This window comes from Echinococcus granulosus (genome assembly GCF_000524195.1).
Source record: "Echinococcus granulosus chromosome Unknown EG_S00162, whole genome shotgun sequence".
Taxonomy (NCBI): domain Eukaryota; kingdom Metazoa; phylum Platyhelminthes; class Cestoda; order Cyclophyllidea; family Taeniidae; genus Echinococcus; species Echinococcus granulosus.
In genome coordinates, this window is record NW_020170542.1 from 77,341 (window position 1) to 102,586 (window position 25,246).

General features: G+C 42.3%; 1 protein-coding gene across 1 annotated transcript; it reads right to left on the reverse strand. All coding sequences in view use genetic code 11, as the record gives it.

Annotated features, from left to right (window-relative positions):
- Positions 1-797: 797 nt before the first annotated feature.
- Positions 798-25,007, reverse strand: EGR_09712 (Myosin light chain kinase, smooth muscle; the record flags this gene model as incomplete). The annotated part of the gene is made up of 31 exons (XM_024498961.1): positions 798-981; positions 1,136-1,381; positions 4,387-4,462; positions 4,725-5,353; positions 5,430-5,691; positions 6,722-6,892; positions 7,346-7,474; positions 8,115-8,537; positions 8,660-8,859; positions 9,349-9,677; positions 9,745-9,868; positions 9,939-10,115; positions 10,188-10,537; positions 10,901-11,039; positions 11,292-11,495; positions 11,953-12,031; positions 12,769-13,113; positions 13,642-13,806; positions 15,436-15,588; positions 16,120-16,173; positions 16,519-16,854; positions 16,938-17,109; positions 17,536-17,705; positions 18,666-19,057; positions 19,132-20,902; positions 20,982-21,044; positions 21,117-21,289; positions 21,358-21,486; positions 22,624-22,820; positions 22,890-23,572; positions 23,642-25,007. The coding sequence occupies 31 exons, from the start codon at positions 25,005-25,007 to the stop codon at positions 798-800; spliced, it is 9,891 nt and encodes a 3,296-aa protein (XP_024346629.1).
- Positions 25,008-25,246: the final 239 nt, after the last annotated feature.

Below are 25,246 nucleotides of genomic sequence, written 5' to 3' on the forward strand. Positions count from 1 at the left end.
CGCTTGATTATCCTTTAAGTTAAACCTGGATAGCCAACTCAGTTCTTTATGCTTCAAAATAGGTGCAGTTGAAGTTCCTCCTAAAGAGTTTATACCATTGGTTAATTATCATCCACTCGAGCATCTCACGTAGTAGAGGTTTCTAAAGGGGTTACTTCATAGAAATCCAACTGCTGACCAGACTTGTCTGCCACGTCTTTCTCGGCTTCTTCTCAGGAAGTATTTCTTACTTTGCTAATAAAAATTCAAATAAGGAAGTCAATAATTTGCGATTCTATAAACTAAAGATGCGTATAGTTAATAGACCGATAACCCGTAAATTGGGAAAAGGATTTAAATAAAGATTGCACCTTATTTTCTTGTAATAGTACATGATTAAGTACTTACGCACGTGAAGTAAGCGGAAGGAAGGTGTGAAAAAAGGTGAAGGAAATTCTATTTTTGAAGGAACCTTCAATTGTTTACAGCGCTAAAATATCCTTCAATCGAAATGCATCAATGTCGATGTCCCTGTTATGTGGAAGCTAGGCGGTGTTAAGCTACGCACGAAGCTGCCAAAAGCGGAGAATTTTTCAAGGGCGAGACGGACAGACAGGGAGAAGAAATTGATAGTGATGCGAGAAACATTGAGCAAGTGCAAGGTCAACTTCTTTTGTAGTAGCCGTGTGTGTTTTGAAAGACACGAAGTACGAAAAAAGGTGAGGAAGGTTAAAACAATCACGGCAGAGCGTTCACGAAGGCGTTGGCAATAAGTGGATAGGCGGAAGACAAACTGCGAAATGAGGGAGAACGACATTTTACACCGTTGAAAGGGGATCGGCCTCGTCGGGGAATAGCGGAACGACGCCGTAGAGGTTCTCTGAGGGTCGAAAGGCACGGATATACTTGGAGGGAATTGTATTCATGGCAAGTTGTTTCACTACCTCCGGTCGTAGACTAAACCAATCGTTTTCGAGCCAAAAATCCAGCGACCCACGGCTCCTAAAATGAATTAGAGGCGTTCACAAAGGCTGTTACGCAAACCACAGTTTTTTCTCCAAGTTTTTACGCAAATCGCGGTACCAAAGTATATGCTTCCGTGCCGTCGATTAGCAATAAATTTCTTCAGAAAATCAGATTTTTCTTATGAACTCACATGGGCTCCGATTGCAGAGCATTGTAAACAAATCTTCTGCCCCACTTAGAGAGATGTTTAATGGCCTTTAGGTTGACTACTGGCCGGTCGAGATGACGATAGCCACCGGGCAGTGACACTGTGGAAACTCTCTTTTGCAGCCGTCTTGACGTCTCCACCGCATCCATTGCTTTCTCACCTGCAGGAGTAGGCGTTCGAGAGGCCTGATGGTCTGCGAGGGAGGTGGAGATACTCTCGGCAAGGAGGCTGGGCGTAAAGGGTAGAAAAGAGAGAAACCGTGTATAAATCGAATCACCAACTTATGCCCTTAACATGATGAGTCTCGGAGGAAATTCAAAAACTAAGTGTTCTGTTATTCTAGTGTAACCTTTGTAGTCACATGTGCTTGAGGTTTGCATTTAGGTAAGAAAATCAGAACTCCGTTTGTGTGGCGTTAGCATTGGTCATGGTAACTGAGGATAATAGAATGACAATCCTATTTTGTGATTGAAAGGCTGAAAGCAACTCACCAGTGAGGGTCTTGTTTCAATGGGATCATGGAATATTAATGGGTTTCCAGAATAAGTACAGCTTATGATAAGGATTTAATGGAACGCGGCTAGAATACATAATTTGAATAAATATGATGCATAAGTTGATTACTAAAAGAAGATTTAAACTTTTGGTGTGATTTATGAGTCGTAAGCAGATTTTTGACATAAGGCGAGTTAAAAATTCCCCCCTGTAACCTTTCCAATAGAAATGATGAGATGAGAAGGAGGATTTAAAATTAGTCGGGTCCGTCCATATCTTATGACAAATTTTTTGACATGCTGTCTTTTTCTGCCACAGTTTATCAGGAAATTTTATAACTTGTTGCAGGGAAGGTGGAAAAAGAGGAGAGGTAAGCAAATGTGTGAATAAACTTCTAACTGAGGAAGTCGATATGGTGATAAGTGATTTTATGATTCTTAAAAGCACCAAATCATACTCTCAGTTCGGTGAAGAGCTCCTAGTGAAAAATTGTCGTGTTCATGCATAACCTGCAAGTAATTTATTAATCCTGCGGTTTACAGCTTTTGGAGATGTTTACGATCCCGAAATGTTTCTACTTCGATGTTTAGGACATCTGTGTTGTTGAGTATTTAAAAGCTTCGCCAAGCCAAATTAGCCATATATAGAAAAGTTCGTTTTGGCTCTTTCGTTTTATTTTCGTCTAATTGGTCAATTCTCTGAGATGATGCGCTTTATACGTGATAAAAAATACGTTCGAGACAAGGTAATTCAATGTTATAAGTAGGTAGGAATTAATGCTATTCGTTCCCTCTCCAAGTCCTCTAATATAATGGCTTTGTTCTCTTTGGTTTTTTAGTTGGGACCGCAGGTAGTCGAGACTTAAATCTTTCCAGTGAGGGTACTCAGTCACCAATCAGCATTATCCCGTCTTCGTCTTTACTTATTGTATGAGTGTTCACACCACAACCACTGTTACTTTGGGTTGACGGTAGCCGCGGAACCTATATATACATTGGGCCAACAGTGAAGAAATAGTCCTCTCGCATTCATTGAGTCGAAGGTGCGTTGGAGACACAAAATCATTTTTGATCGCATATGCCTGATAAGTGGCTACATTTTTCTCGCATAAACTTGCAGTTGAACAGAATATAAAGGCTAAGAATGAGGACACTAGCATGACGTACAGGGTGCTTCAAACTCCTATCAGCAGGTACTATCTGCAGAAGTAGAACAATTGTAAAGAAGTTGAAACTGTTTGAGGAAAGCTAAATGAAGAAATGCATGCTTGACTACCCTTTGATGCATGAGTGCATAACAGGAAAAGGTAGTAATGTAGATGATTAATGTCGCAGTCCCTCCAAGGGTTATTTGAATTACTTAGGAACTTGTCTTAGGGTTAGAAGTTGGAAATCAGAAGCCATCTCGAAGGTAGGTAGGCTTGTGGACCGAAATACGCCAAAAATAATAGCGTTGTACAAAGTAGGCAGCAACAGTTCCCTTTCATCTATTCAACACTTTTCTACCTCTGTGGAATAAAAACTAATTTACCACTGAAAACACATTCCTGCTTAATAAGGAGTTTATATTTTGATTGTTAAGATGACCAGATAAACTTGAATAAAACGCTTTTTCGACCTTTCTACCTTACCTTTATTCCCCAACTGTATCTTTGATTTCACGTGTCATTACTTAACGTCAGGAAAATCAGGTAATCACTACTTCGAAAATGTCTCATGATGAATTGAAATAATGAAGATATACGCTGTTTTTCCCCTTTCCAACCTAATTCAATATCTAAATCTTCTCACAGGTTAGCTTCTTAATATGAGATCTTGTTATGACTTGTGAGAAGGGGAATTCCCTTTGACTGATCGACTAGTTCGAAAGGGTTTTCATCAAGAAGCTTTTCTCGTCTCCTTTTTACCTGTATTGTATCGAATAGATAAATAACAGTGGTAATTTTTTGACTTTCTGTGAGAAATTTATAGAAAAATGCGTAATTTATGGTCTGAAACACAGAAAGTACCAACTTCTTGCAATCAAGTGGTATCTTAGGGTTGTGGAAAACTAGATCATTTGGAAAATACCCATAAGACGTTCTCTGAACATAGGAACAAGGAGGAATTTCCTCATCGCAAGCCAGGCAGAAGATTCTTCTTTCTTCATAGTGTGCTTTTGAGGTGAAAAAAGGAAAGTAACAACTGCTAATGGGCGTGGGCGGGGCAAATCTGTTCAGTTTTTATGGCCTTCTCCGGGTTAATATAGTTTCAAACGATGTGTTTTATCACTCACACTAAGCGTCGCCGACGGTTTATCTTGATACGCAATTCTTCATGACGAAAAAATGAGAATTATGAATCTTGGAAGATGTCAGTAAAAGTGTTCAATTTTTAAACCACCTCTAGACGGTACATTAAGATAGCCCACATTCTTCAAATGGCATAAGTGGAATCATTAAAGGTGTTCCTGCTGCCATAACATTGGAACCTAATTTAACATAATCTGTGGAGAAGACAATCTTGAACCACATCACACTCGTTCAACTGAAATCTCATGTCATAAAGATCGAAAATAAGAAGAGAGTACAATAAGTAGGGTCAATAGACGTGATAATGAAAGCAATCAAATCCCTTGAATCAGTCCCTACAATTGTCAAAAACTCATTGTAACATGCCCCACCAAAGACCTTACAAGCTTATTCGGTTACCTGATAGCTGATTCATTTATCACCCGATATGCGTATGCTAATAACTTACAGAATGTAGGCGAAAGCGCCCACACTCCAAAGATCAGACAGGGCACTGCATTTCCCACCGTCATCCAATTCAGGTGCTGAAATAACAAAATAAACAACAAAAAAATTAGCAACATTTTCTTCAGAACAACAAATTTTTGCTTTACTTTCCCTAAATAATCTTGGAGAGAAAGTTACAGGACGCAACACTGTTGTTACTACCTATGTTCGAACACTTTTGAGGTCTCAATTGCCCAAACCTAATCAGAATTTTAGCAAATAATAGAACCAAAGAAAGGTGCCAATAAGTTCCATCATCCTCATCACTCATTCTTCCTGCCTCATTACCCAAGTAATTACCAGTGAAACAGTCGGCTCGTCGTTCCCAAGGTTCTGTGGGCTCCACTCCAGTCAAAACAATATCGGGTAATGCCGAGGTGCGTCTAGCTGCCTGGACTTTGTCAAAGTCCACCCGTCCATGCACTCGTCCCTGAAAGGCTATGTGGAGCCATCGGAGTGCGCAAAGCAGTTGATAGACCCACCGCGCCACGCTGAATTCTGTGAACTCTCCACGCGCTAACAGGACATCTAATAGCGCTCCTCCTGGTATCCAAGATGCAAGCCCTAGCCCCACTGTTGGCCTGGCGGCGTCGTTAGCCAGCCAGCCAAGGCTGATGCCTTGTGGCAGAAGACAGGGAGAGCGGATGCCAAATTGTTGAGTGAAGAGGGGAGCCCCTTCCAATCCTCCAGAGGCTGGAGTCGTGGCCGTCGAACGAAGGAGGGTGAGAAGGAGAGCCTGTTGACGTGCTTGGGATTCCAATGATTCCGCAAATGATGCATCGGTGAGCCGTGTAATTCGGGCTATGAGAAAAGCGGGTAGTCGAAGTGGCTGCTTCTCTGGTCGCTGATTTGGCAAGTCTCCCCGTTCTACGAGAGCTGGATGACATCGGATGAGCGTCATAAGCTGGGCACTGTTTCCAAAAGTGCCTCTGGACAGGCGAAGGAAGATGGAGTGTTGTCATTAGATTTTTAACAAATAATGCGGTTTTTCAAGCACTAAATCACCTTGAAATAAGACCCTCTGTTCGACAAAGCATCTTTACGGCTTCCATATGGGGAAACAGACCCCCAGCCTGGATCATTTCCTTAACGACTCCAGAGGGTGGTGGTCGTCTGAAGGCCTCATGTTCGGCACCGACGGACTTCGATGACGCAGTTGTCGACATTGCCTCGGGGTGGTCGCTGAGGCCGAATGGATGGGAGGCCTGTCGCCATCGAAGAATCCATTCGCGCTCCTTGTCCATCAACGGCAATGTCCTAGCATGACCTGTGAAAAAAACTGTAACAATAAGTATAAATTGACAACCAGATACTTATCCATTACTTCCTCATGGAATTTTTATGCAATTGTTTTCAGCATTCTGATCATTTTGGACGCCTATAATTATGATAATTTTGGCTCATATGTCTGGCAATGTCTTCGGGAACTAGGCAGATGACAAATTGATAGCAACGTTAGCAATTCTGCTTCAAGCTGCCAATAAATCCAGCCTCAAATGCTGATGGTTGACCTTCTTCTGTTGATAAGGAAACACATAACGGATGAATCTGTAAACAGGCTAATTTTAAGCTCTGTTACCTCAATTGTAAAACGAGTTCACTATTAAACGAATCACCTGAAATGAATTATAGGATTGAACCTAATGTTGGTATGAGAAGAAAAATGCTAAGCGATATCAGGAGTTTAACACCTTTCCATATTCCAAGATTCCAAGACTAATCTAGGTGACTGAGGAGGCGGTGCAAGAAGGGTGGTGTTTCAGAAAAACTTGAATCTTTTATTTTATTAGGCAAGTTTTATTTTGAAAATATCTTCTTTAAAAAGTGTTTTACCAAGGTGCATAAGTAGATCAAAGAATTACGTCTGCACTCCTGAGACCTTTAACATAGTTTAGCGTTCAAACGCTACTAAGATAAACTTCTCACTGTGGTGACAGTAACCTCATTGTTTGGATTCCACCCTAGAAGCTGTTTCAAAGCAATGCAATAAATGCAGAAGTGCCGCTGATGATTCTCAAAACAAGATGGAATCTATTAACAAACTTTCCGGTGTTGTAAAAACTTAAATACATGAGAATAATAACGCTTTGCATTTCAAACTTGAAAATCCTAGGTGTAAATTTGGTACCAATATCAATAAACTCTTCAAACAGCAATGGAAGAGTAAGGTAGCCCATTTGAAGAGAGGATTTACTGTATCAACTGGATCGTCGGAATACAAATCAAGACCAACCACTGGGAATGAATATGAGAGACCACAAAATTAACTTCCACTTAAGCACTAGTGTTGGGCTCACCAGAATGCAGACGAAACTCCGAGGAAGCGATACTGTAGGCACTCCAGCCAACAGCATTGCGGACGCACACCCGCACGCGATAGGCCTGTTCTGGTTGCAGGCCGGAGATGAGAAAACGACAATCCACGGAGTATCCTACTGTTCTCCATGCTGAAGCAACCGGTTTGGCGTCTAATGCAAAGACAAAGATTGATTAGATTACTTTTTTAGCCCGGATACTCAAGTTAGTAACTTTTGAGCCATTCATTACTCTGTACAAAGCAATATTTATTTTAACTCTAAGTTAACTACGCGAGCTCTTCACTTGTCAACGTTTCTCTCCAGTATGCGTAATAAGGATTTTTTTGGCATTATGGACAACTGCGTCCTTGAAGAGAATACAGGACTCTACACTGAGAAAACAATCGAAATATGAGTGAAATCGCTTCCTCTGAAGAATGTGGCAAATCAATGCCTCGAAGCACACAGCAACCTTGACAACAATGACTGTCTTTATACCATGCCCTTAGAAGTAAGGACCGACTAATGCCACCCAAAGGATTGCAGCCTTTCCTCCATTCCAAGATTACAGTGTTTCAGCGAAAAGAGTGAAAGTGGGAACTTTAGTCACTGTGGAATGCATACCAGGATATTTGACATCTACACGGTAGATGAAGTCCTCACAACTGTCATCATTTCCACAAGTCCAGCCAACGAGAACCTCCGTGGAGGCTGACTGCAGGATGCCTGGACGACCAGGAGGTGATGGCGGTTCTGTAAAATGAGATTGACAAGACTAAGGCATGATAGCGAGAATGAGGCTCATCCACTAAAAAATAAATTTATTCATTACGAAGTATAAATACGGCATCGCGTTAATGCGCGCTGTTATTCATTAAATTAACGGTAGATGGTACATAATGGAGCCACTTTGAAACACTTAAAACAGCTCGAGTGGTAATGTGGCGAGACTTGTTTTATACATCAGACACCTTACAACAAATGTTCCCTACTCCGTTGGTGTTTTGAAGAAAGCCTACGCCCAAATAGGTCAGATATTATATCAAAATAAACAGGTTCTGTGAATCGCCGAATCAGAAACGACACCGAGAAGTAATTTTCCAAACAGTACTGATTTCAAGTGCTGCAGCATAATCTATCACAGTACCAGGCGAGGTATAATCGTGGGTGATTGGGGCTGCTCATATAGTTCCAGCAATATAGTGAAGATATTGACCTTCTTCCAGGTTACAAAAACCAAAGTATAAAAGCGAGAGATTCTTTTTTACCCCAAAACAGGGAAGAAGAATGCAAGTAGAACAAATAGGCTTTGGCTTGAGCCACTTTTGCCGAAAAAGTAATTGGCATAAAAAATGGGTAAAAGCTAGCCGACTGGCTCTATCAAATCACTTACCAGGCAGAAGTATTCTTGCTCTCGTCTTTGCTTTTCCATTTCTAGCTCGAACCACACACTCTACTACTTTTTCCGCCATTCCACGCTGCGCATCGTCAAGACGCAGCCAGAGCCAACCATCAGAGCTAGCTCCTAGCGAGACACCCGGTGCTTCTGATAGCAGGCAACCCGCAAGGTACCACGCTGCTGCCACACTACCACTGTTATAATTGCCAGCACCACCGCTACCACTACTGATAGCGCCTCCACAAAGGGCAAAGCTTTCCATTCCGAGAGCTTCAAGATTTTCGCGCACATCGTTGCGTTGGTAGAGGAGTTCAGGAGCTGGCAGACGTGGGGGACTAGCCAGTTGGCAGGAAAAGAAAACACTGTTCGTCTGTGGGTCGATGCGACTGTCACGCAGTGGGTTGGAGAAGATTGGAGCTATAGTATTAAAAAGAAAGTAAAGGGATGCCAAAGACCCAAGCTGCAACACTATTCAAAAAAGTAAACTCCGAAAATGCTACTATCAAACCGTCAAATCTGGAGGCTAGTTCAGGACATACCGAGTTTTGTAGTGGATTTCAACGGACCCTCACAGAGGTGTGGTTCCACAGGGAGAATCTGCTCGTCACGTTTCTTAGAGATGTTATCGCAGAGACGTTTAATGGGTTCGGATGAGTCATCGGCAGAAAGAAGGCTGGGACTGCTACTCCAGGGATCAAGGCGTGGTGAGGGTGACTCAAGCGGTGATTTGTTTATTTGGCTAGCGTAGACAAATAGGATATTTTTCATTGATAAGGGTCTGCAATCTACCAAATTTAAAACCGTATTTAACTCGATTCTTCGCAATAAGATTGTGGTGTGACATGAACTAATGCTTGATTTTAATGTCCATTCTACTACACAAGCTCCTAAGCCTTGGCAGTTTCTTGGCGGCATGGGCCTCTAGCCACACCTATAGCTTTCCAGTTCTGCTACAGTCTGATAGTAAGCGAAGACTTGAATCGCTAATTTATTAACATGAAAGATAACGGAAAGCGTCATTCACATCAGCCAGAAAAACCTGTAGATTTACAAGGACGAAATTTCCTATTTTATTATGAGAGGCTCTTTAAATCATATTGACAGTGCATAAGAGTTTTAAAATCTCGACAGTGATTAAAGGTGTTCCACAATGCTCTTTTTGCCGACGCAAATGAGAATGCGTTGGGTAGATAACACTCCACTCAGTCAAATCGACTTGTAGTCTTACTATTCGTCGATGTCCAAATGGAGCAACGAGGACCTCAACGAAGAAGTGCCCGACCCAGTGAAACCAAATCTTTCCTCCGGTGGAACCATCAATGTTGTGATTCGACTCGTCAAATCTCTATCAATACTACATCCTCGTTCAGAAGATCCACCATCACTGGAAGACGCCCGTGGCAGTTGTGGGGAATCCTTCTGCGTCTCCATCAACATCGGCGATTCTGACGATGGTGGCGGTGTCGTAGATCTTCTACCTGGCACCGCTTCAATGCACGCGCGTCCAGCAAAACGCAAGAAGCTCTCCCGGCACAGGCTCCCCGTTGGGGTTGTTTTCTAAAATTACACCTTGCATATGAACTCACATTTGGCTGACATGTTTGGAAGCCTCGAATAAAGTTACCCTTTTTTGGTAGATGCGCTGGTAGGCTTTGAGGCTGTTGAGGCTATTCTCCAGATTGCGAGCACTTCGTCTACCTTCTGCAAGCCATGGATGTTGTAAACACTCCTTAGCAGTAGGCCGATTGCTAAAATTTAAGGAATTTCGGTGAAATAAACAATCGTAAAGAACGATAATCGATGAAAGGGAAATCTCACCAAGGTTCAGTAGCAAGCAGATGACAAAGAAAGTCAATCGCCTCTGGTGAAACATCATTTCCAAACTCCTCGGTTGACGCAGTCATCAGTTCAGCAATTTCGTCCCCTATTGAAGCAAAATCGTCCACTTTCAATGTCTCATCTGCATTACGAATGACCGGATGCTCTCCAAAGAGCCTGGTAAATGGAAGAAAAGTTTACTCATTGAAAGTTTGTGCTTAAAAAATTACGATAAAGACGAGAACCCACAGAAGATAAGCGATGACTCCGATACTCCAGACATCAGCAGCAAATCCGACGCACACTTTTGAGTCGTCTTCTGTGCTCAAAGCGGTGGTGATGCTAAGGAGTTCTGGAGCAGCAAAATCAGGACACCAGAGAGCAGGAGGCATGATGCTCGACATTTGAAGGGCAGTACGTTGACCTATGGGTTGAGCCATTGAGAAACCAGTGAGTTTGACAAAGCATGAGACAACACCGACGTCACTGCGGCCGCCAGCGCCTGCGGTGTCGACGGAAAGACTGTTGAGCGCCTGCATTAACCCTTCCAGACCAGCAGTGCGTGAAGAAGTGCCTCGTGGAAAGATTATATTGTCCGGCTATAGTAGGTAAACGTGATTTAAGGTCGTATTTTTCCTAGCGATTCAAAGACCGAGTGAAAACTTTTCTAATGATAAAAATAAGTGGAAGTTTTTACGTACTGTATTAAATAAGCTGAAGTACCAGGGAACACCTTTTGCATCTATACAAGCAGTATTTTATTTCGAAAAGATAAAATTATGAAAAATTTTAGTAAATTGTCATTATAGTAGAAGTCCTTTGATGGCTAAAAAAGTGTAGAGACCTCATTCCATTGTCTTATCCTTTAAGCTACTAGCTACCAAAAATTGAGATGACTTAGGTAATAACGGGACAGTAAGCAGAATGAAATTCTGAAATTAGTATTACTTAAAAAAACCTACCTGAATGTCGAGATGGACAATGCCTTCCTCATGAACATGTGCCACTGCTTCAAGGAGTTCTTTGATGAGCATCGTGGCAGCTGCCTCCGTCCAAGTATGCCCCAAAATGATCTCTTCCAGCAAGTGATTTCCGGATAGCCTTTAGAAAGTAAGTGCTCAGTGTGAATATCATAATCCTTTGAGGGTTTTAGTTTGAGAAAATAACTCCTCTATAGTGATTTAAGGGTCCACTTTCTGCTCAAAGCCACCCAGATCGTAGGTCTGGGTGCAGAGCGAAAAATTTGGGACCTAGTATTTGGTAAATTGGCATCAAACTATCAAAGCTTTGTTCTAAATTAGAAACTTCAATCCAGGGTCTAAAAAAACAGAAATATTTAGAAATAGAACCCACCTCTCAGTGACTAGGACGAGATAATCGTCACTGACCACAGCGTCGACCATCTCTACGACATTATTGTGATGCAGTCGATTGAGACATTCAAACTCTCGAGCACCCAGCACACGGGTCATAGGATCCACCAGTGCGTAGGCCTTGCCCACGTACTCCCGACTTGTCTTCTTGTCGATCAACAAGTGAGCGCGACTGAAAGAGCCTCTGGAAATTAATTATAAAAAGTATACACTACTAGTAAGGATGTTGATGTTCTCCCTGATATCACTCCTAGAAGTTATTGTACAATTTTGAAAATACTTTGCAGTGGAAGAATAAGCGACTTTTTTATTTTCAGGCTTCCATAAATAGACAAGGGCTGTGCAAAAATGCATGTCATGTGACCAGTGTCTGGTATGTTGGCTGCAGAAGTGTTTCATAAGGCAAAGGCTAACACAAAATTTGTCACTTATATTTTGTGAATAAAAAGTGCGTTGGATCTGCTTTTATTCTTAGTCACTAACAATTTTAAATTCTAAGGAGTAGGAAACTGATCACAAAAAATTCTGCGCGCCATTTATCGAAACAATGACGAAATCCCCCAATGTAAGTAGCTCAAAATGTAAAATATTATCCAAAATATACAGTACTTTTTCAAAAATCTGACAAGATCTGAACTCACGTAGCTATTTGATGAAGAACAAAGTAGTGCTTTTCTATATTTGACCATCTTGGTGTAATCGTTCGTGGAGACAGTTTTTCTGAAAAGGGAAATGAGTCGATCAAAAAGGAGTTTATTCTATATGCTCACAACTCAGAAGTGATCTCACTGGATGCTGTCAATGGAATATGCCAGACATGTAACTTTTCAAAAATCAAATGGCATAAAATTCTCTACCAGAGGCTTGGAGGAAAATCAAACTCTACAGCCTAAATATGACATTAACACCTGCACTTCCAGAAAGCACAAGTCACAACTACGATGTCAAGCTTGGATAAGAAAAGTGGAGCGTCACTTCTCTGTGACAATGGCAGCAAATGTGTCGAAAGATAGATCTAACCTAAGAAAACAATTTTCTTTTGAATCTTTTCATGCATAAATTAATGTTCTTCGTTATTATTTCATTATATGTGAATAAATCAACCAGTTTTCAATACAGTTTCGATTTTACCCACCGTAAGGCACGATGTGCGCTCAGTCATTTCATGAGATCAAACTATTACAGCTGTTAAAATTGATGTGTCGGATTTTGACCTCTCCATATTGGTTCCAGCTTACTTTATCTGCGGAAACTTTGGTATCAACTTCTCAAGTCATTCCATCACTTGGCGGTTACAGCATCGATAGCCATTAAGAGCGAATGGCCTATCTTCCGAGCCATCACCGAAGTAAAAGAGAAACTAGGACCGGACTTGTGGTGTCAGAGCTATAGATTCCCAAAAAATGCTTGATCGAGTCGGTCACTTTATGATTAACGATAACTCAGACCACCTTTACCTTCAATCCTCACGATACAACTAGTCTGAGCTCTTCCCGCAGGATTCTCCGCGATCATCGTGTAGAGGCCCGCGTCTTGAAAAACGCACCTCTCCACACGCAAGGAGGCGTCTACAGTCAACTCGCCGAGTTCCGCTTCTCTTTCGTTTGCGGAAAAATCGAGTTGAGCCACAGAACTCGTCTCTCCACCAATCCACGTGCGGTGCGAGGAAGTAAGACGCTTGGAATCCCGAGTCCATGTGATTCTGGCCGCTGGCACGGCGTCAACACAGCAGGGTAGTAGAAGGGTATGGTGCACAGACAATGTTACTATTGGTAAAGGAACTTCCGTGATCACTGGTGCGTCTGAAAATGACGAGAAGGAAAATCAGTAGAAAGTGGAACTAATTTTTAACCATTGGCCTAGATGGAGTAAGAAATGCGATCTGTACAGAATTCGTGAGTGGTCGTAGATCACCATCAGAAGGTGGCAGTTTTATCCGCGACTCCTATTAGTGGGGAAATTCTTTCAATGAGTCGTTCGATAAACGAACAGTTTCCCTGATAGCTTTAAGATATAAAATAAAATGATTTTTTGAAGTTACCTCATACAATTTTTCTTGAAATCTAAAAAGTTAATCCACTGAGGTTCAAATTCGGGAAAAATTAACCGAATGCTTATTTAACATTAATCGGGTTGAATTTGATATTTTCTAGTTTAAAAAGTAGTCAAATTTCCCTTGAAATATTACCCTCACTTATGTAATCACCGTTACACTATGGCCACTTTCTAACAAGAAGCAAGCTTGCTAGTTCCACTACCATAAAAGCCTTGTCTCTAGAAGAGAAAAATTCGGTGGAGTGACTAAATTTGGTCCTCTCCTGCTGACTCACCGGCCCTAACCACTCGGAACTCCTTAACAGTAGTGCCGAAATTGTTAACGGCCTTGCAAGTGTATGTTCCAAAGTCGCGTTCGTCGAGATCGAAGAGTCGCAGTTGGGCCGACTTTCCACCGCCAGTCACGTGCTGGAAGTAGCCCGACGGAAATTGCTCGTGCTCTATAAAGAAAGAAAACATTATTAATAGTTACACATCTCCCTTTTAAATCGAAGTTATCATCTTCTGACTTAGGTAAGACACCACAAGTTAGACATGCTCCTTTTAAATGTCTCGTTCAATTTAAAAGAACAAATGAATAATCACTATAGGCGCTTGGGTTACCTTAGGGCCCAAAAAATAAATTAAATAAAAGACGTGCCCTCCAATATGCCTTTCAGATGACCTAGGAGAAAATGCATGTCTTGTGTAAGCGTGACCATCAATGGTGGTCGTATACCATTCCATTGAATCTAAAGCAACACTTTACTACTACTTAAAAAGCAGCTAGAACAATGCACATTATTTACACGGAGGATGTTTAAGTCCAACCGGGCTTTAAATTTTTCATATTTAAACTACATTGTATTGCTTACCACGTGTGGTGGTAATCGAGGTGTGTGCGTGATAATCGGCACGCATATCGTGGACCTATTCAGCCACCATACATCAAGGGAGCATGTGTGCACGCAAAAATGGTACAAGGATAATGGTAAAGCTTCTTGTGATTGAAAATGTTAAAGTCAAACTCGCGGTTGTCCGCTAATCAAGGAGCCCTTAATTGCGCTTTTCAAGGTAATAGCACCCTCAGCAGTAAGCAGTTTGAATGATGTACATGTTTAAAAGACGGCCACATGTCTGAACCTTAACGGCAACTCTGGCAATTTCTGCAAACATTCACCCATCCTATGCAACGCCAGCCTCATCATGTACGTCTAATCAAAGCATAAATTATCATCACCCTAAGATGGTTCAACTGTACTAAAAAGGAATTCTCTGCCGAAGTATGCCTAATGGCCATAGAATACCAAAGTAAGCTTACGAATAAAAAGGGCATTGTATTAAAAAGTACAGATTCCACACAGTGGACTTCATTTTGCAAATATCAATGAAAATATCAGCCAGTCCTGCTTCTATGTGAATACTAACCGTGCCTTGTGCTTTAATAAAGATCTTAGCTTGAAGAATAAATAACAAGAGGATTTAAACGCTCCAAATCTTCTCTATACTAACCTAAGGGAGATAGGTTTTGTTCGGTGAGTATAGCTCCCTGTCCCCACCAAAAATAACTTCATTTCCACCCATTATCTAGAAAATCTTCACAGTTTTGGCCACTCAGCCTTTTTGTAGGACTGCGATAAATGTCTTCTGCATATACTTGTGACAAAATGCTCTCTTATTACAATCCTCTAATACCGCGTTATACATCGACTGAGATCAAGAAAAGGGTTAGAAAATTTAGTTACTTCAAGTCTTCAAGGGAAGAAAAATCAGCGTTTTAGCCCAATTTCAATGAAAATACATTTAAAACTCAAGAAAATTTACAGTCGTGCTTAAAGAGTCACCTCTTTGAATACCTAGGAAATTTTCTTTTGTCACAGCATATCTTACAATAGATATTACATGATGCGACTTTGATTCCAGCGGATAAACTGAACGATTTCCACTGGTATCAAAATCATAAATTATCTTCCTGCGTAAACAAGTGCACCGTGTCATAAGGGGTGCTTAACCGATGCGTAAAGACTGTCAACAAGGGCAATTAATTATTCAAGCCAAAAACGGAAGAAATTCGACGTATGTAGACATACTGGGAACATCTGGAATCTCCTGGTAGTTGAAGAACCAGATGAACTGCACCAGATTCTTCAGGTTGATGGAAGTGAGAGTGCATCGAAGGTCCAAGTCTCCACCACACGGAACGTAGACGACTTCAGGCGAAGGATTTTCAAACTGCGGTGGTACTAAAGACGAGACATTAATAAATACGTCGCTTTTCAGGATTGGCTATTCCCATTGGCAATGTGGTGATAGGGCCTGACCATGTGGTCTTTGGTTCAACGTCACTTTGGGCTACCAGTAAAATTTATTTTCGGGCTACTGTCCAGCAAGACCGATGGTTGCATGATTTTGAAGTACAACTCGAGATTATTTTTGTAAAATCCTTGTTTTATTAACAATTTTAAAGGTTATCCTATTGCCCGCGCAAAAGTGTACGTGGGAATAATGATAAGCATGGTCAAGTGGATCTGTTAAAACTGCACGAATTTCAGCCAATCGTAAAACGCACGTTCGCAGTCTTCTTTGTATAAAAACTTGGTAATTTACATGCCATTCCAATCGAAAGCTGAACTAACTAAATTATTTCCAAAGTAACTGGGCTGACATTAATTTGTCTGAATTTCTTTGAAATTCATGCCTAGCACATGAGGAAATGATTCCACAAACTTCAAAATGATCCACAGTATTGAAGATTGCTGGTATTAATGACTTACTAGAGTCGTAGGAACTGCTCAGGCTACTGTAGTTGCCCATAGACTGACTTGAGTCTAAAAGAGGGAACAAGTTACGTCATAAGATAATAACAAGATGGTGCCAGACTGTTTCACTAACTCAACTCCATTTTTTAAAGCACTGCTAAAACTACGAAAATAAATGGAAGATTTGAGTCAGTAAAAAAAATATACAAATTTCCAGTGAAAAATCTAGCATTTATTCCGATTCAAACGACTAACGCAGACATAGAATGGATGATACAGTTTCTACGTGTAAAACAGGGCCATCCAATTTCATGACGTTTTATGGTAATCGCATATTTCATCTTTAATAGCTCACTACATCCAAGAATCAAAAAAGAGATCTTTATTATTAAATAATCCTGGAAAAACATTCACTTCTAGCCCGTGATTTCCGCTTCCTCGTAGGTTGACTGGGTTCACCCCGACCAAAGTTAGTCACTGCTACAACACGAAGCACATACTCCTGCGTAGGATCTAGACCCTCTAGGGAACATCGGGGTTGCTTCAGTCCCCCTCGAAAGACCTCCCACTCATCTAAGGCACTTCCAGAGGCCACTCGACGCATCTGCACTTCATAAGTGAAGGGCGTCAAGGTCTGAGTGAGATTATAAACCTTTGGTGTCTGCCAACGCATTTCCGGAGGTTCACGACCCTCAAGAATTCCCATGGCCTCTCGCACCGTTGGAACCACAAAGGAAAGATCAGGAATCACTAAAAGAGAGGTACCGGAAATTTTACGATTAGTTGAATAGATCTTAAAAGCTAAATACAGCGTTTCACGAGTCAGCACTCACCAACTTGAGCATCCACGTGAGTTGCACGAGAGGGTAGACCTACACCAAACTGATTTAGGCCAACAACGCGAAAAGAATAAGGCAGAAGAGGATTCACTTTATCCCATGAGAAGACAGGTGATGAAAGTCCTGTGGCAATTTTCTCCCATTCCTTCCTGTTACCACACACAGCCTAAAAGGAGAATGGGTTAGTCTTACATGATGCGCCTATTTATGACGTTTCAAGCAATATATGTTTGGGTAGAAAATTCAGAGACACCCGCAATTTACTGAAAATCATTCTCCAAACGGTGAGCTTTAGCTGACTGAGGAAGTAACAGATGATGGGAAAGAAGCGAGCGCTCTATTCTTTGCGCAAATTCACATATTAATGTGGTTTTAATGTAACGATGATTAGTTTAGCAGTAAAATAAGAATCACGAAGGTAAGAGCTGGAACTTTCCATTCTTTCAAGGGCTGACCTTCAAAATAATGGCGTAGATATATACTACCGCTGCTTACACCACTTTCTGCAGCCCTTTCACAAATCACTTGCAGATTCGATGTTATTTAACAAGCTTCAGCTCTGAAGTGAGAAGGAAGAGAAATGAAGGCTTACCTCAATATCAAATGTGAGGTGTTCTTCCAAACTATGTGGTAGTGTAGAGGCCAGGACATGACTGCTAAAGAAACCTCCCAGATTCTCCTCAGGATAGGAAATTTGATACTCATCCACTTTGCTCACATCCACCTTGGCCTTGTGGTAGGAGAGATCGGGTGCCAGTTCAGCTTTAAAGAGATTACATAATTTTTTTGACGTTTAGACTCATGAAAGGTAAACAAGGGCAGTATAATTCTACATACCGGTTGGATTAGAAAAGTTTCATAAATTTAATCGGTTAAGAGTAAAAGCTTGTAGAAATCTGACTCAAAATTTATTTTACGCGCAGTCTCCATTTATCCTGGCTTTTAGCTGCTATGAAGCGGATTCCAGGTGGTTTAGAAGTCTGTACTATGTACAGTTGTGTTTAGCTTAATTTAGAGATCATTTTGCGAACAATTTTATATCCACTAGAAAAAACTGACTAAAACAATATCCGGATTTTGTTAAAATTGCAATTTATGCTTAAATCCAGATGATCCAGTCATTTAGAGTAACGGGTCACCACTTTTAAATGAGTAAAATCTGAAAAATTCGTCCTACTCAATTTTAAAGATCCACCACCTTGCTTAGAGCTGATCCGGGGCAGCTTGATCATGTTTCTTGATAGCTCCCAATTCTGCACACTTGATGGACATTTTCTGAGATGTCATTATTTCCTACGTATTTTAAGCGAAGTCCAGACCTGCGTAAGGGAGCTTTTCGTGATTAGGAAGTGGTCCTATCGTCTTCTCGACAGGTATAACTGGCTAAAACAATATTTGAAACATTTAATCGCATGAATTGGTAGTTTGTTTCTTGAAAATTTCAGTCTTCACTTAATCGGGAAAGTGTTTTTGCAGATGTAATCTTTCATAAAACAAGAGAATGTCGTATTTCCGAAGTATTCTATCAATTAACACATTTCGTATGCACAAATTCAAAGGTATTTTTTTAAGAAATTGAATATTTAGATTGGTTAAACAAATTTTGGGAATAAATCGCTCAAAAAATCACCACTCTCTTGTAAAAACGGAGATACGAAGGTTCTTCAAAGGAAATGCCAGATTTAAGCGTAAAGTTCACAAGGAGGTCGTTATGAAACTTACCAGTCTTTACGTTGATCCTCACAGGTCTACTCGGGGCACAGGGCTGATTGTTCAGGAAGGCAATGACTCGATATTCATTCCCGTACATCTCCTTGGGACAGTCACGCAGTGTCACCTTGCCCGTCAACTCATCCTGCAAACTCTCGACAGTTGCCACGGGATACCAGCCTGAGGAGAAGGCGTCCCGACGCTCCACGCAGTAACGGACAAGACCATGTAAATCTGCGTTCTCCTCGTAGCCGCTGTCACCCATTCCACGCGCCGCAGTGGGAGAAGAAGATACTACTCGACGTCCCATCGATTCCAACGCGTCGATGGCTTCGTCCCCTAGACGCCAGCGCAGAAAAACCGAACGAGGGGCCACTATCAGAACCTTCAAGTCTTCCACGCAGCTGAAATAAGACAGAAATTTGACAGATAAAGCAGGTTTAGAAAGCCAAAGCCCAAAATTTTTCCTATATCTCACCCTTGAAGCTCTGACAGCCGTTTGGGAATGTGGACAGCTGGCACTTCTACCTCCGGTCCCTCACCGAATCGATTGATTGGTATGACTCGGTATCGAAGAGTGACACCGCCCATCGGCGTCTTGTGTTCAAAGAACGTTTTTGAGGAACCTATCACAGTGCCAATTTCACGCCACAATCCATGGTTCTCCTGAACCTCCACGCGATAGGAAATTACCTGTGGGGTGAAAAACACCCCAGGCTCCAACTGTTCCTCCAAAATTCTCTCTCCCTCGGTTTGACCGGAATGATTCCAGTCAAGGCGTACAGAGAAGGCCTCGCCTTTTTCTTTCGGCTGGAAGACACGGGCTCGCAGACCTTCCACAGGCGATGGAAGAAGTTGGCGCTTCGAGGGTAGTCGCACCTGTCTGTAGGCATTCAACCACCCGAAAACTGAACCATTGTTCGTCAGAGCTAGAAGCCTAATCCGTTGTTCAGCAGAGGAATGGAGAGGTAGATCTAGGCAGTAAGAGTCGCCGAGAATAGGTTGAGACCGAGGTCCAACTGGCTCCCACAAGCCTTCAGGTTCAGTAGTATAACCGATGGGCATCACAGCATATTCCATACGGTATTTGCCATGTAGATTGCCATCTCTACAGCGAAAAGTTTCATCCCATTTCAGACTAACTCCATTCTCGATATCCGTGGAGGTGAGCCACAGCGGAGACCTTTCTTCACCATCTAAAGGCGCAACTATTGGAAGAGAGAATAGTGCTTCACCCGAACGAGTTAGTTTCTCTGTCTCCGAGTCTGTTTGTTTCGGTAGACCGAAATTGGTAAGTCGCAGAGATTTTGTGGGTAGGGTCGAGCCGTAGTCATTTCGACAAACAACTCGAATCTCCGGACTCTGTGAGGTGGGAGTAGATGCCTCTTGAACAGCTCGCACGATATATCCTGGAAGCTTGTAGACTGTTGTGTCGACAATGCAGTCGTCTACCATACGCCAGGGTCCAGTTCGTCCCTTCTTCCATTCTAATGTGTAGATGGGTTTCAAGCCACTGACACAGTCGTCGCAGTATTCCGGAAGATAGGCCTCTTTCCAATGTAACATGAGTCCTGGATAAGCACTCTTCTCGGAGCAACTAACATCTGGTCTAATAACGGATACCCATGGTGGATCTATCGCAAAATCTGGAATTAAGTGCTCCACTGGAAGGTTAGCAATGGCCGTGGCGCATGGTTCAGAGGTTCCAAACTCATTGTAAGCCCGAACACGCACCAGTGTAGAGACTCCAGGTTTTAAGTGATAGGTGTAAGTTTTATCTTTCAGCCCCGAGGCTACTGGCTTCCAGTCACCTCTTGTGCCCTCCCGCACCTCTACAATGTAGGAGACGTTGGAGGGTGCTCCGCCAGAAGGACCAGACCACGTGATCATGACTGAGGTTAGATCCACATTAGAGATGACAGGTTTGACGCCAGTCATATTTGGCACACAGGCACGAGGTGGGATTTTGAGTACGGGCTGAGAAGGCGGGCCCGTTCCAAGAGCATTTTCAGCGTGGACACGCAACTGAATAGGCTGGAGAGGTGTAGCAATGGTATGTGGAAGGGTGGCACGAGTGGTTTGTAGACCAGTAAGCACAGGACTCCAGAAATAACCGTTATCTTTGGACATTTCCACGGTGTAGACCATATCACTAGGTTCTTCTTGGGACACTGGACTCCAACGAATCGTCAGCTCGGTTGGAGTTGCGCTTTCAACCATTAGACCTTCTGGAGCTGTTCTAGGAAGACCTGAAAATTAAAGGTAGGCTGTTTAATGGATATCTTGAGCAGAAATAATCTTAGAAGGATGACATTTCGATTCGCTTACCATATCGTGGCGGCCGGATTCTGCTTGTTTCTACCTCAGTCTCCTCAATAGGTTCATTCGTGCCTAAATAAGTTCCTCATAGGATAGTAATATAGAAGTTAACTCGAGCTTTTGTATTATTTGGAGGAAACGTACCATCAACGGAAATCTTTGCAGAGGTCTGAGTTTTTCCCAGTTCGTTAACAGCACTGCAGATATAAGTTCCACGATCTCTAGGTTCAACGGAAAAGATCTTCAGTGTGGAGGTGTTGTCATAGCTTCGAACTCGGTGATGATAGTCAGATTCCACAAGTTCTCCATTGTGTCGCCTACAAGACGAGGAGAATCATCACCTTCGGTGCAAATGATAGCGAAATAACAGTCACCTCCAGCTCACCAGAAAAAGTGTGGAATGGGATCACCAACGACACGACAGGTTAGTTCCATGGTTTCACCAGAAGAACAGTCCAAATCTGTAAGCTTTTTGGTGAACATTGGTGCAATGCCGTGAGAAACATAGGTAGCTCTGAAATTTGCATTAAAATTATTTCAAGAGACGTAATAAAGTAGTATGGTTTATGGATGCGGTTAGCTGGATTTATTGTGTAACAACGATATTCTGATGAAAGCTGGGTGTTGAATGCATTCCCTACCCACTTCCGAAAAGTTCCTCTTTTCCTAAATTTCATTTTTAATTTGCTTTGCTATTGTTGATAACTTAAGAAATTTCGGCCGGAAATTTTTTATAACAAACCTAACCATACGAAGAGTATGTTCAGGGTTTGCCAAATCCGTACCGTTAAAGCACTCAACTAGGCTGAGGACTGCTTTGATATTTGATTGTGAAGTGCGTGTTCATGAATCAAGCAGTTGAAGACCGGTGGGATGCGATGGAAAGGCATTTAAAGCATGTTTATAAAGAGCTACTTAAATAGGCATTCAAAGGTTAAGTGCAGTATGCTCTTATTTTGAGTTTAAGGGCTAGAACATTGATAGCAGTATAACTATAAACTGAAGTCACCAACTGTCACCCAAATGCCGAAAATTACCTACTCAAACATCATGTGATTATTTATTTTTGATACCATGAGACTTCTCAAATTACTGCGTCTAAGGTGCTTTATCCTACGCCTACTCTTGTCACCATCCCCCTCTGATGGGTTAGTAATCCTTAATGGTTAGACTGAAACACATTGGCGGGTAAACTAGCCTAAGTATGTTGCATTTTTAGTTTTCGAGATTGTAGCAAACCATATATCGCAATTTTCATTGTCTTTTTTAACCTTAGGAGCCTTGCTATCGTTGATATGAGCAACTTCATCATTCATATTACCTGATTGTTCCTATCATTTTGAATAAATAAATTTCAAGTGTTCTGTATTCATTCCAATGGAGATTCTAGCAGACTATCCTTGAAATTAATCGGAACAATATGTAGATTTTAGTGCGTCGAAGTGCATGCACAGAAATAATATGTAATGGGTTTATGACACATTCAAGGATAGAGCGATTCATACTGTGCTGATAAGTGGTTAGATTAGTTTGCATTAGTCTCACCTGGTTGAGTCAAGGACTATGTCAAATTCAGGAGTACTGTGATGCAAAACATGGTAATTAAATAGTGCATTCAGTAATGTGGAGCCATTGTTTAAAAGGAACTCACCGATTCGGTGTGGCATGGGGCATAGCTCCGAAGTCCGACTTGCCTCTGACATGACACGACGTCAGCACGGGTTCCCTCCCCTGTCTAGCAGACAATCTGAGCTCGTACTCACCCAGATGATGCTTGCTAGCAGCAGGGATAGTCAACGCAAAGTAGTTTCCACTATCCCACACCACGTATTCTGAGGTTCTGGACGGCTGAAAGCAACACCATAGCGACGCGTAACCAGAAGATTCAGTGGGTCTAAACCATCAGGTGTCACTTACGTTGATATCGCGCCCATTCACTGACCATATAGGGGTTAATCCGGGGAGAGGTTTGGCAATCTCTGCATCCAAAGTGATGGTATCGCCCTCGGACACGCGAATCTCTTTTGGTAACTCCTTGGTGAAAACTGGAGTCTTGGAAAGATCTGGACATGGGACTGTTTCAGCAGGAAATATCAGGAGTTCTGGGAAGTCAACCTCCCATCCGGTTCCATAGCCTTCCTCATCTGCTGCCTCAGCAAGAGGCTCCTCCTTAATTGTTGGCAGAGGATTATAAGTGACTGAGTAAAATCCAACATCGTCCAGAGTTACTGCGGGCTTGTGCAGGATCACCGAAGTGTGGTCCTGATTCTTCTCCGAGGCTTGAATGGAGAAATCATGCGATGGATCATCTGGTGATAGAAGGACGCCATTGCGGCTCCAGGAAACGGATTCCGGTGGAACTTTGTCAACTGGCACACTGAGATCTGCGACAAGACTTATGGACTGCCCCTCACATGCTGCAAAACCCAAGGGCTGGCAGAGATTTGGTTGAACTTGCAAAACGTTCACATTCTCCCCCTCTCCTTTAACCCCCTCTTGGTTCTCCATCCGACCGCGCCGCTCTGCTAGTGCTTTCTTTGCTGGAACGATTTCCACAGGGATGGAAAGATGCGCTTTGATTGAGCATAAGTCAGTAGGTTCTAAAAACGAACAAAAGCATCCAAGAAAGTGGAAAAATCACAAGGAATTTTAGAGACTAATAAGTTTACCTATTGTTATCTCGTAATCTCCAGAATCAAGGAGGACAGTGGAATCAAGATACAGCTGAGCCATGAGTTCGCCATCATAGCGTTTGCCCAAAGGGTTTGGCTCAAGTAGACGTTGAACTCGTTTGCCAGAACGAACTGGCTGACCATTAAGGGTCCATAGAACAGAAGGCACCTCTGGTGGAATACCAGTGACAGTGAGACATAAGGGTTCACCAGATGGAATGGGTATCTTTTCATGTCCCAGACGTTTATTTGCATTGGCTTCAATGCAGCGGAGTTCCACGGTTTCAATCGGTTTAGTTTCAATCTTCTCTACCACACGCGCGGCCTCTTCCAACTTTTCTACATCCTCATCTGAAGCCTTTTTCTTTTTAAACTTCCTTTTCACCTCCTCGCCCTCACCTTCACGAGATTTCGACTTCTTCTTTCTCTTTTCTTTCCTTTCCTTAATATCTGCCTCCGCTGCCTTTCCTACCAGATTGTAGGCTTGATTGTCCTTAGGTTTCTCTTCGTCCTCTATTATCGTCATTTCTTCCGTTACAGCTATAGGTTCCGGTTTGATTTGCTCCTCTTCCCTCAATTCATTTGAGACAGAAATTTCAGAAGATGCTTCTGTGATCTCTCCAGAGATCGCTGGGGGGTTGTCCGACACTTTTACAATTATTGTAGCGTAAGTAGTTTCTTGAGACTTAAAGCCGCGCTTGACTCTGGGTTCGCCCATTAACACATACGTCGCTGTATCTTCGACCGTAGCAGGCTCTTTTTTAGTCAGTTCAATGTCTGTGGACCTTGGTGGTTTCGGTTTTGATTTGGAAGTATATATGGCCTTTCTAGGAGTGATTCCATCCACATCTAAGAAGGGTTTTCCATCTTTCGTCCACCAAAATTTCTCTGTTTTGAATTGACGAGCGTCTAGAGAAACTGAAGTCGATAGCTGTAGCTTGGCACCAGTTATCAAAGAAACAACATTTCCTGTCAAGATTGCAGGCTCTGCTGGAAGCGATCCTTTCCTTACTTCTTGAATGGGTTTGACTTCTTCCTCTTGCAAAGTCTCTGACGATCTTGGCTCAGCTCCACCATCAATGGATTTCCTCTTCTTTTTGGGCTTCTCCTCACCACTTTCGCCTTTACTCATTTTCTTCTTCCGTTTAGCCTCGTCAACTTCCTGTTCTTCTGGAAGCTTTTCAGCCTCCGGAACCTCCTTTGTTGGTTCATCCTTCTTTCCTTCCACACCAGCTGATGCGGCTGCAGGCTCATTTTCTACCTCATCAACATCAGCTTTCGGTTTTTCTCCCACAGATACAACAATCGTAGCATAGGTCGTTTCTTGTGGCTTGAAACCGCGCTTAATCCTCGGTTCGCCCATCAGCGCATAGGTCGCTGTATCCTCGGCAGAAACCGGATCTTTCTTGATCAGTTCCACAACAGCAGACCCTGGAGACTTTGTGGAAGATTTGGAGGTGAATTTTGCGCTATGTGGCGCAACTCCATCCACATCGACTAGTGGTTTTCCATTTTTTGTCCACCACAATCTATCGCTCTTTATTTGATGAGCATTAAGTGGGATTTCCGTGTTGAGATGGAATTTATCGCCTTCTATGAGTT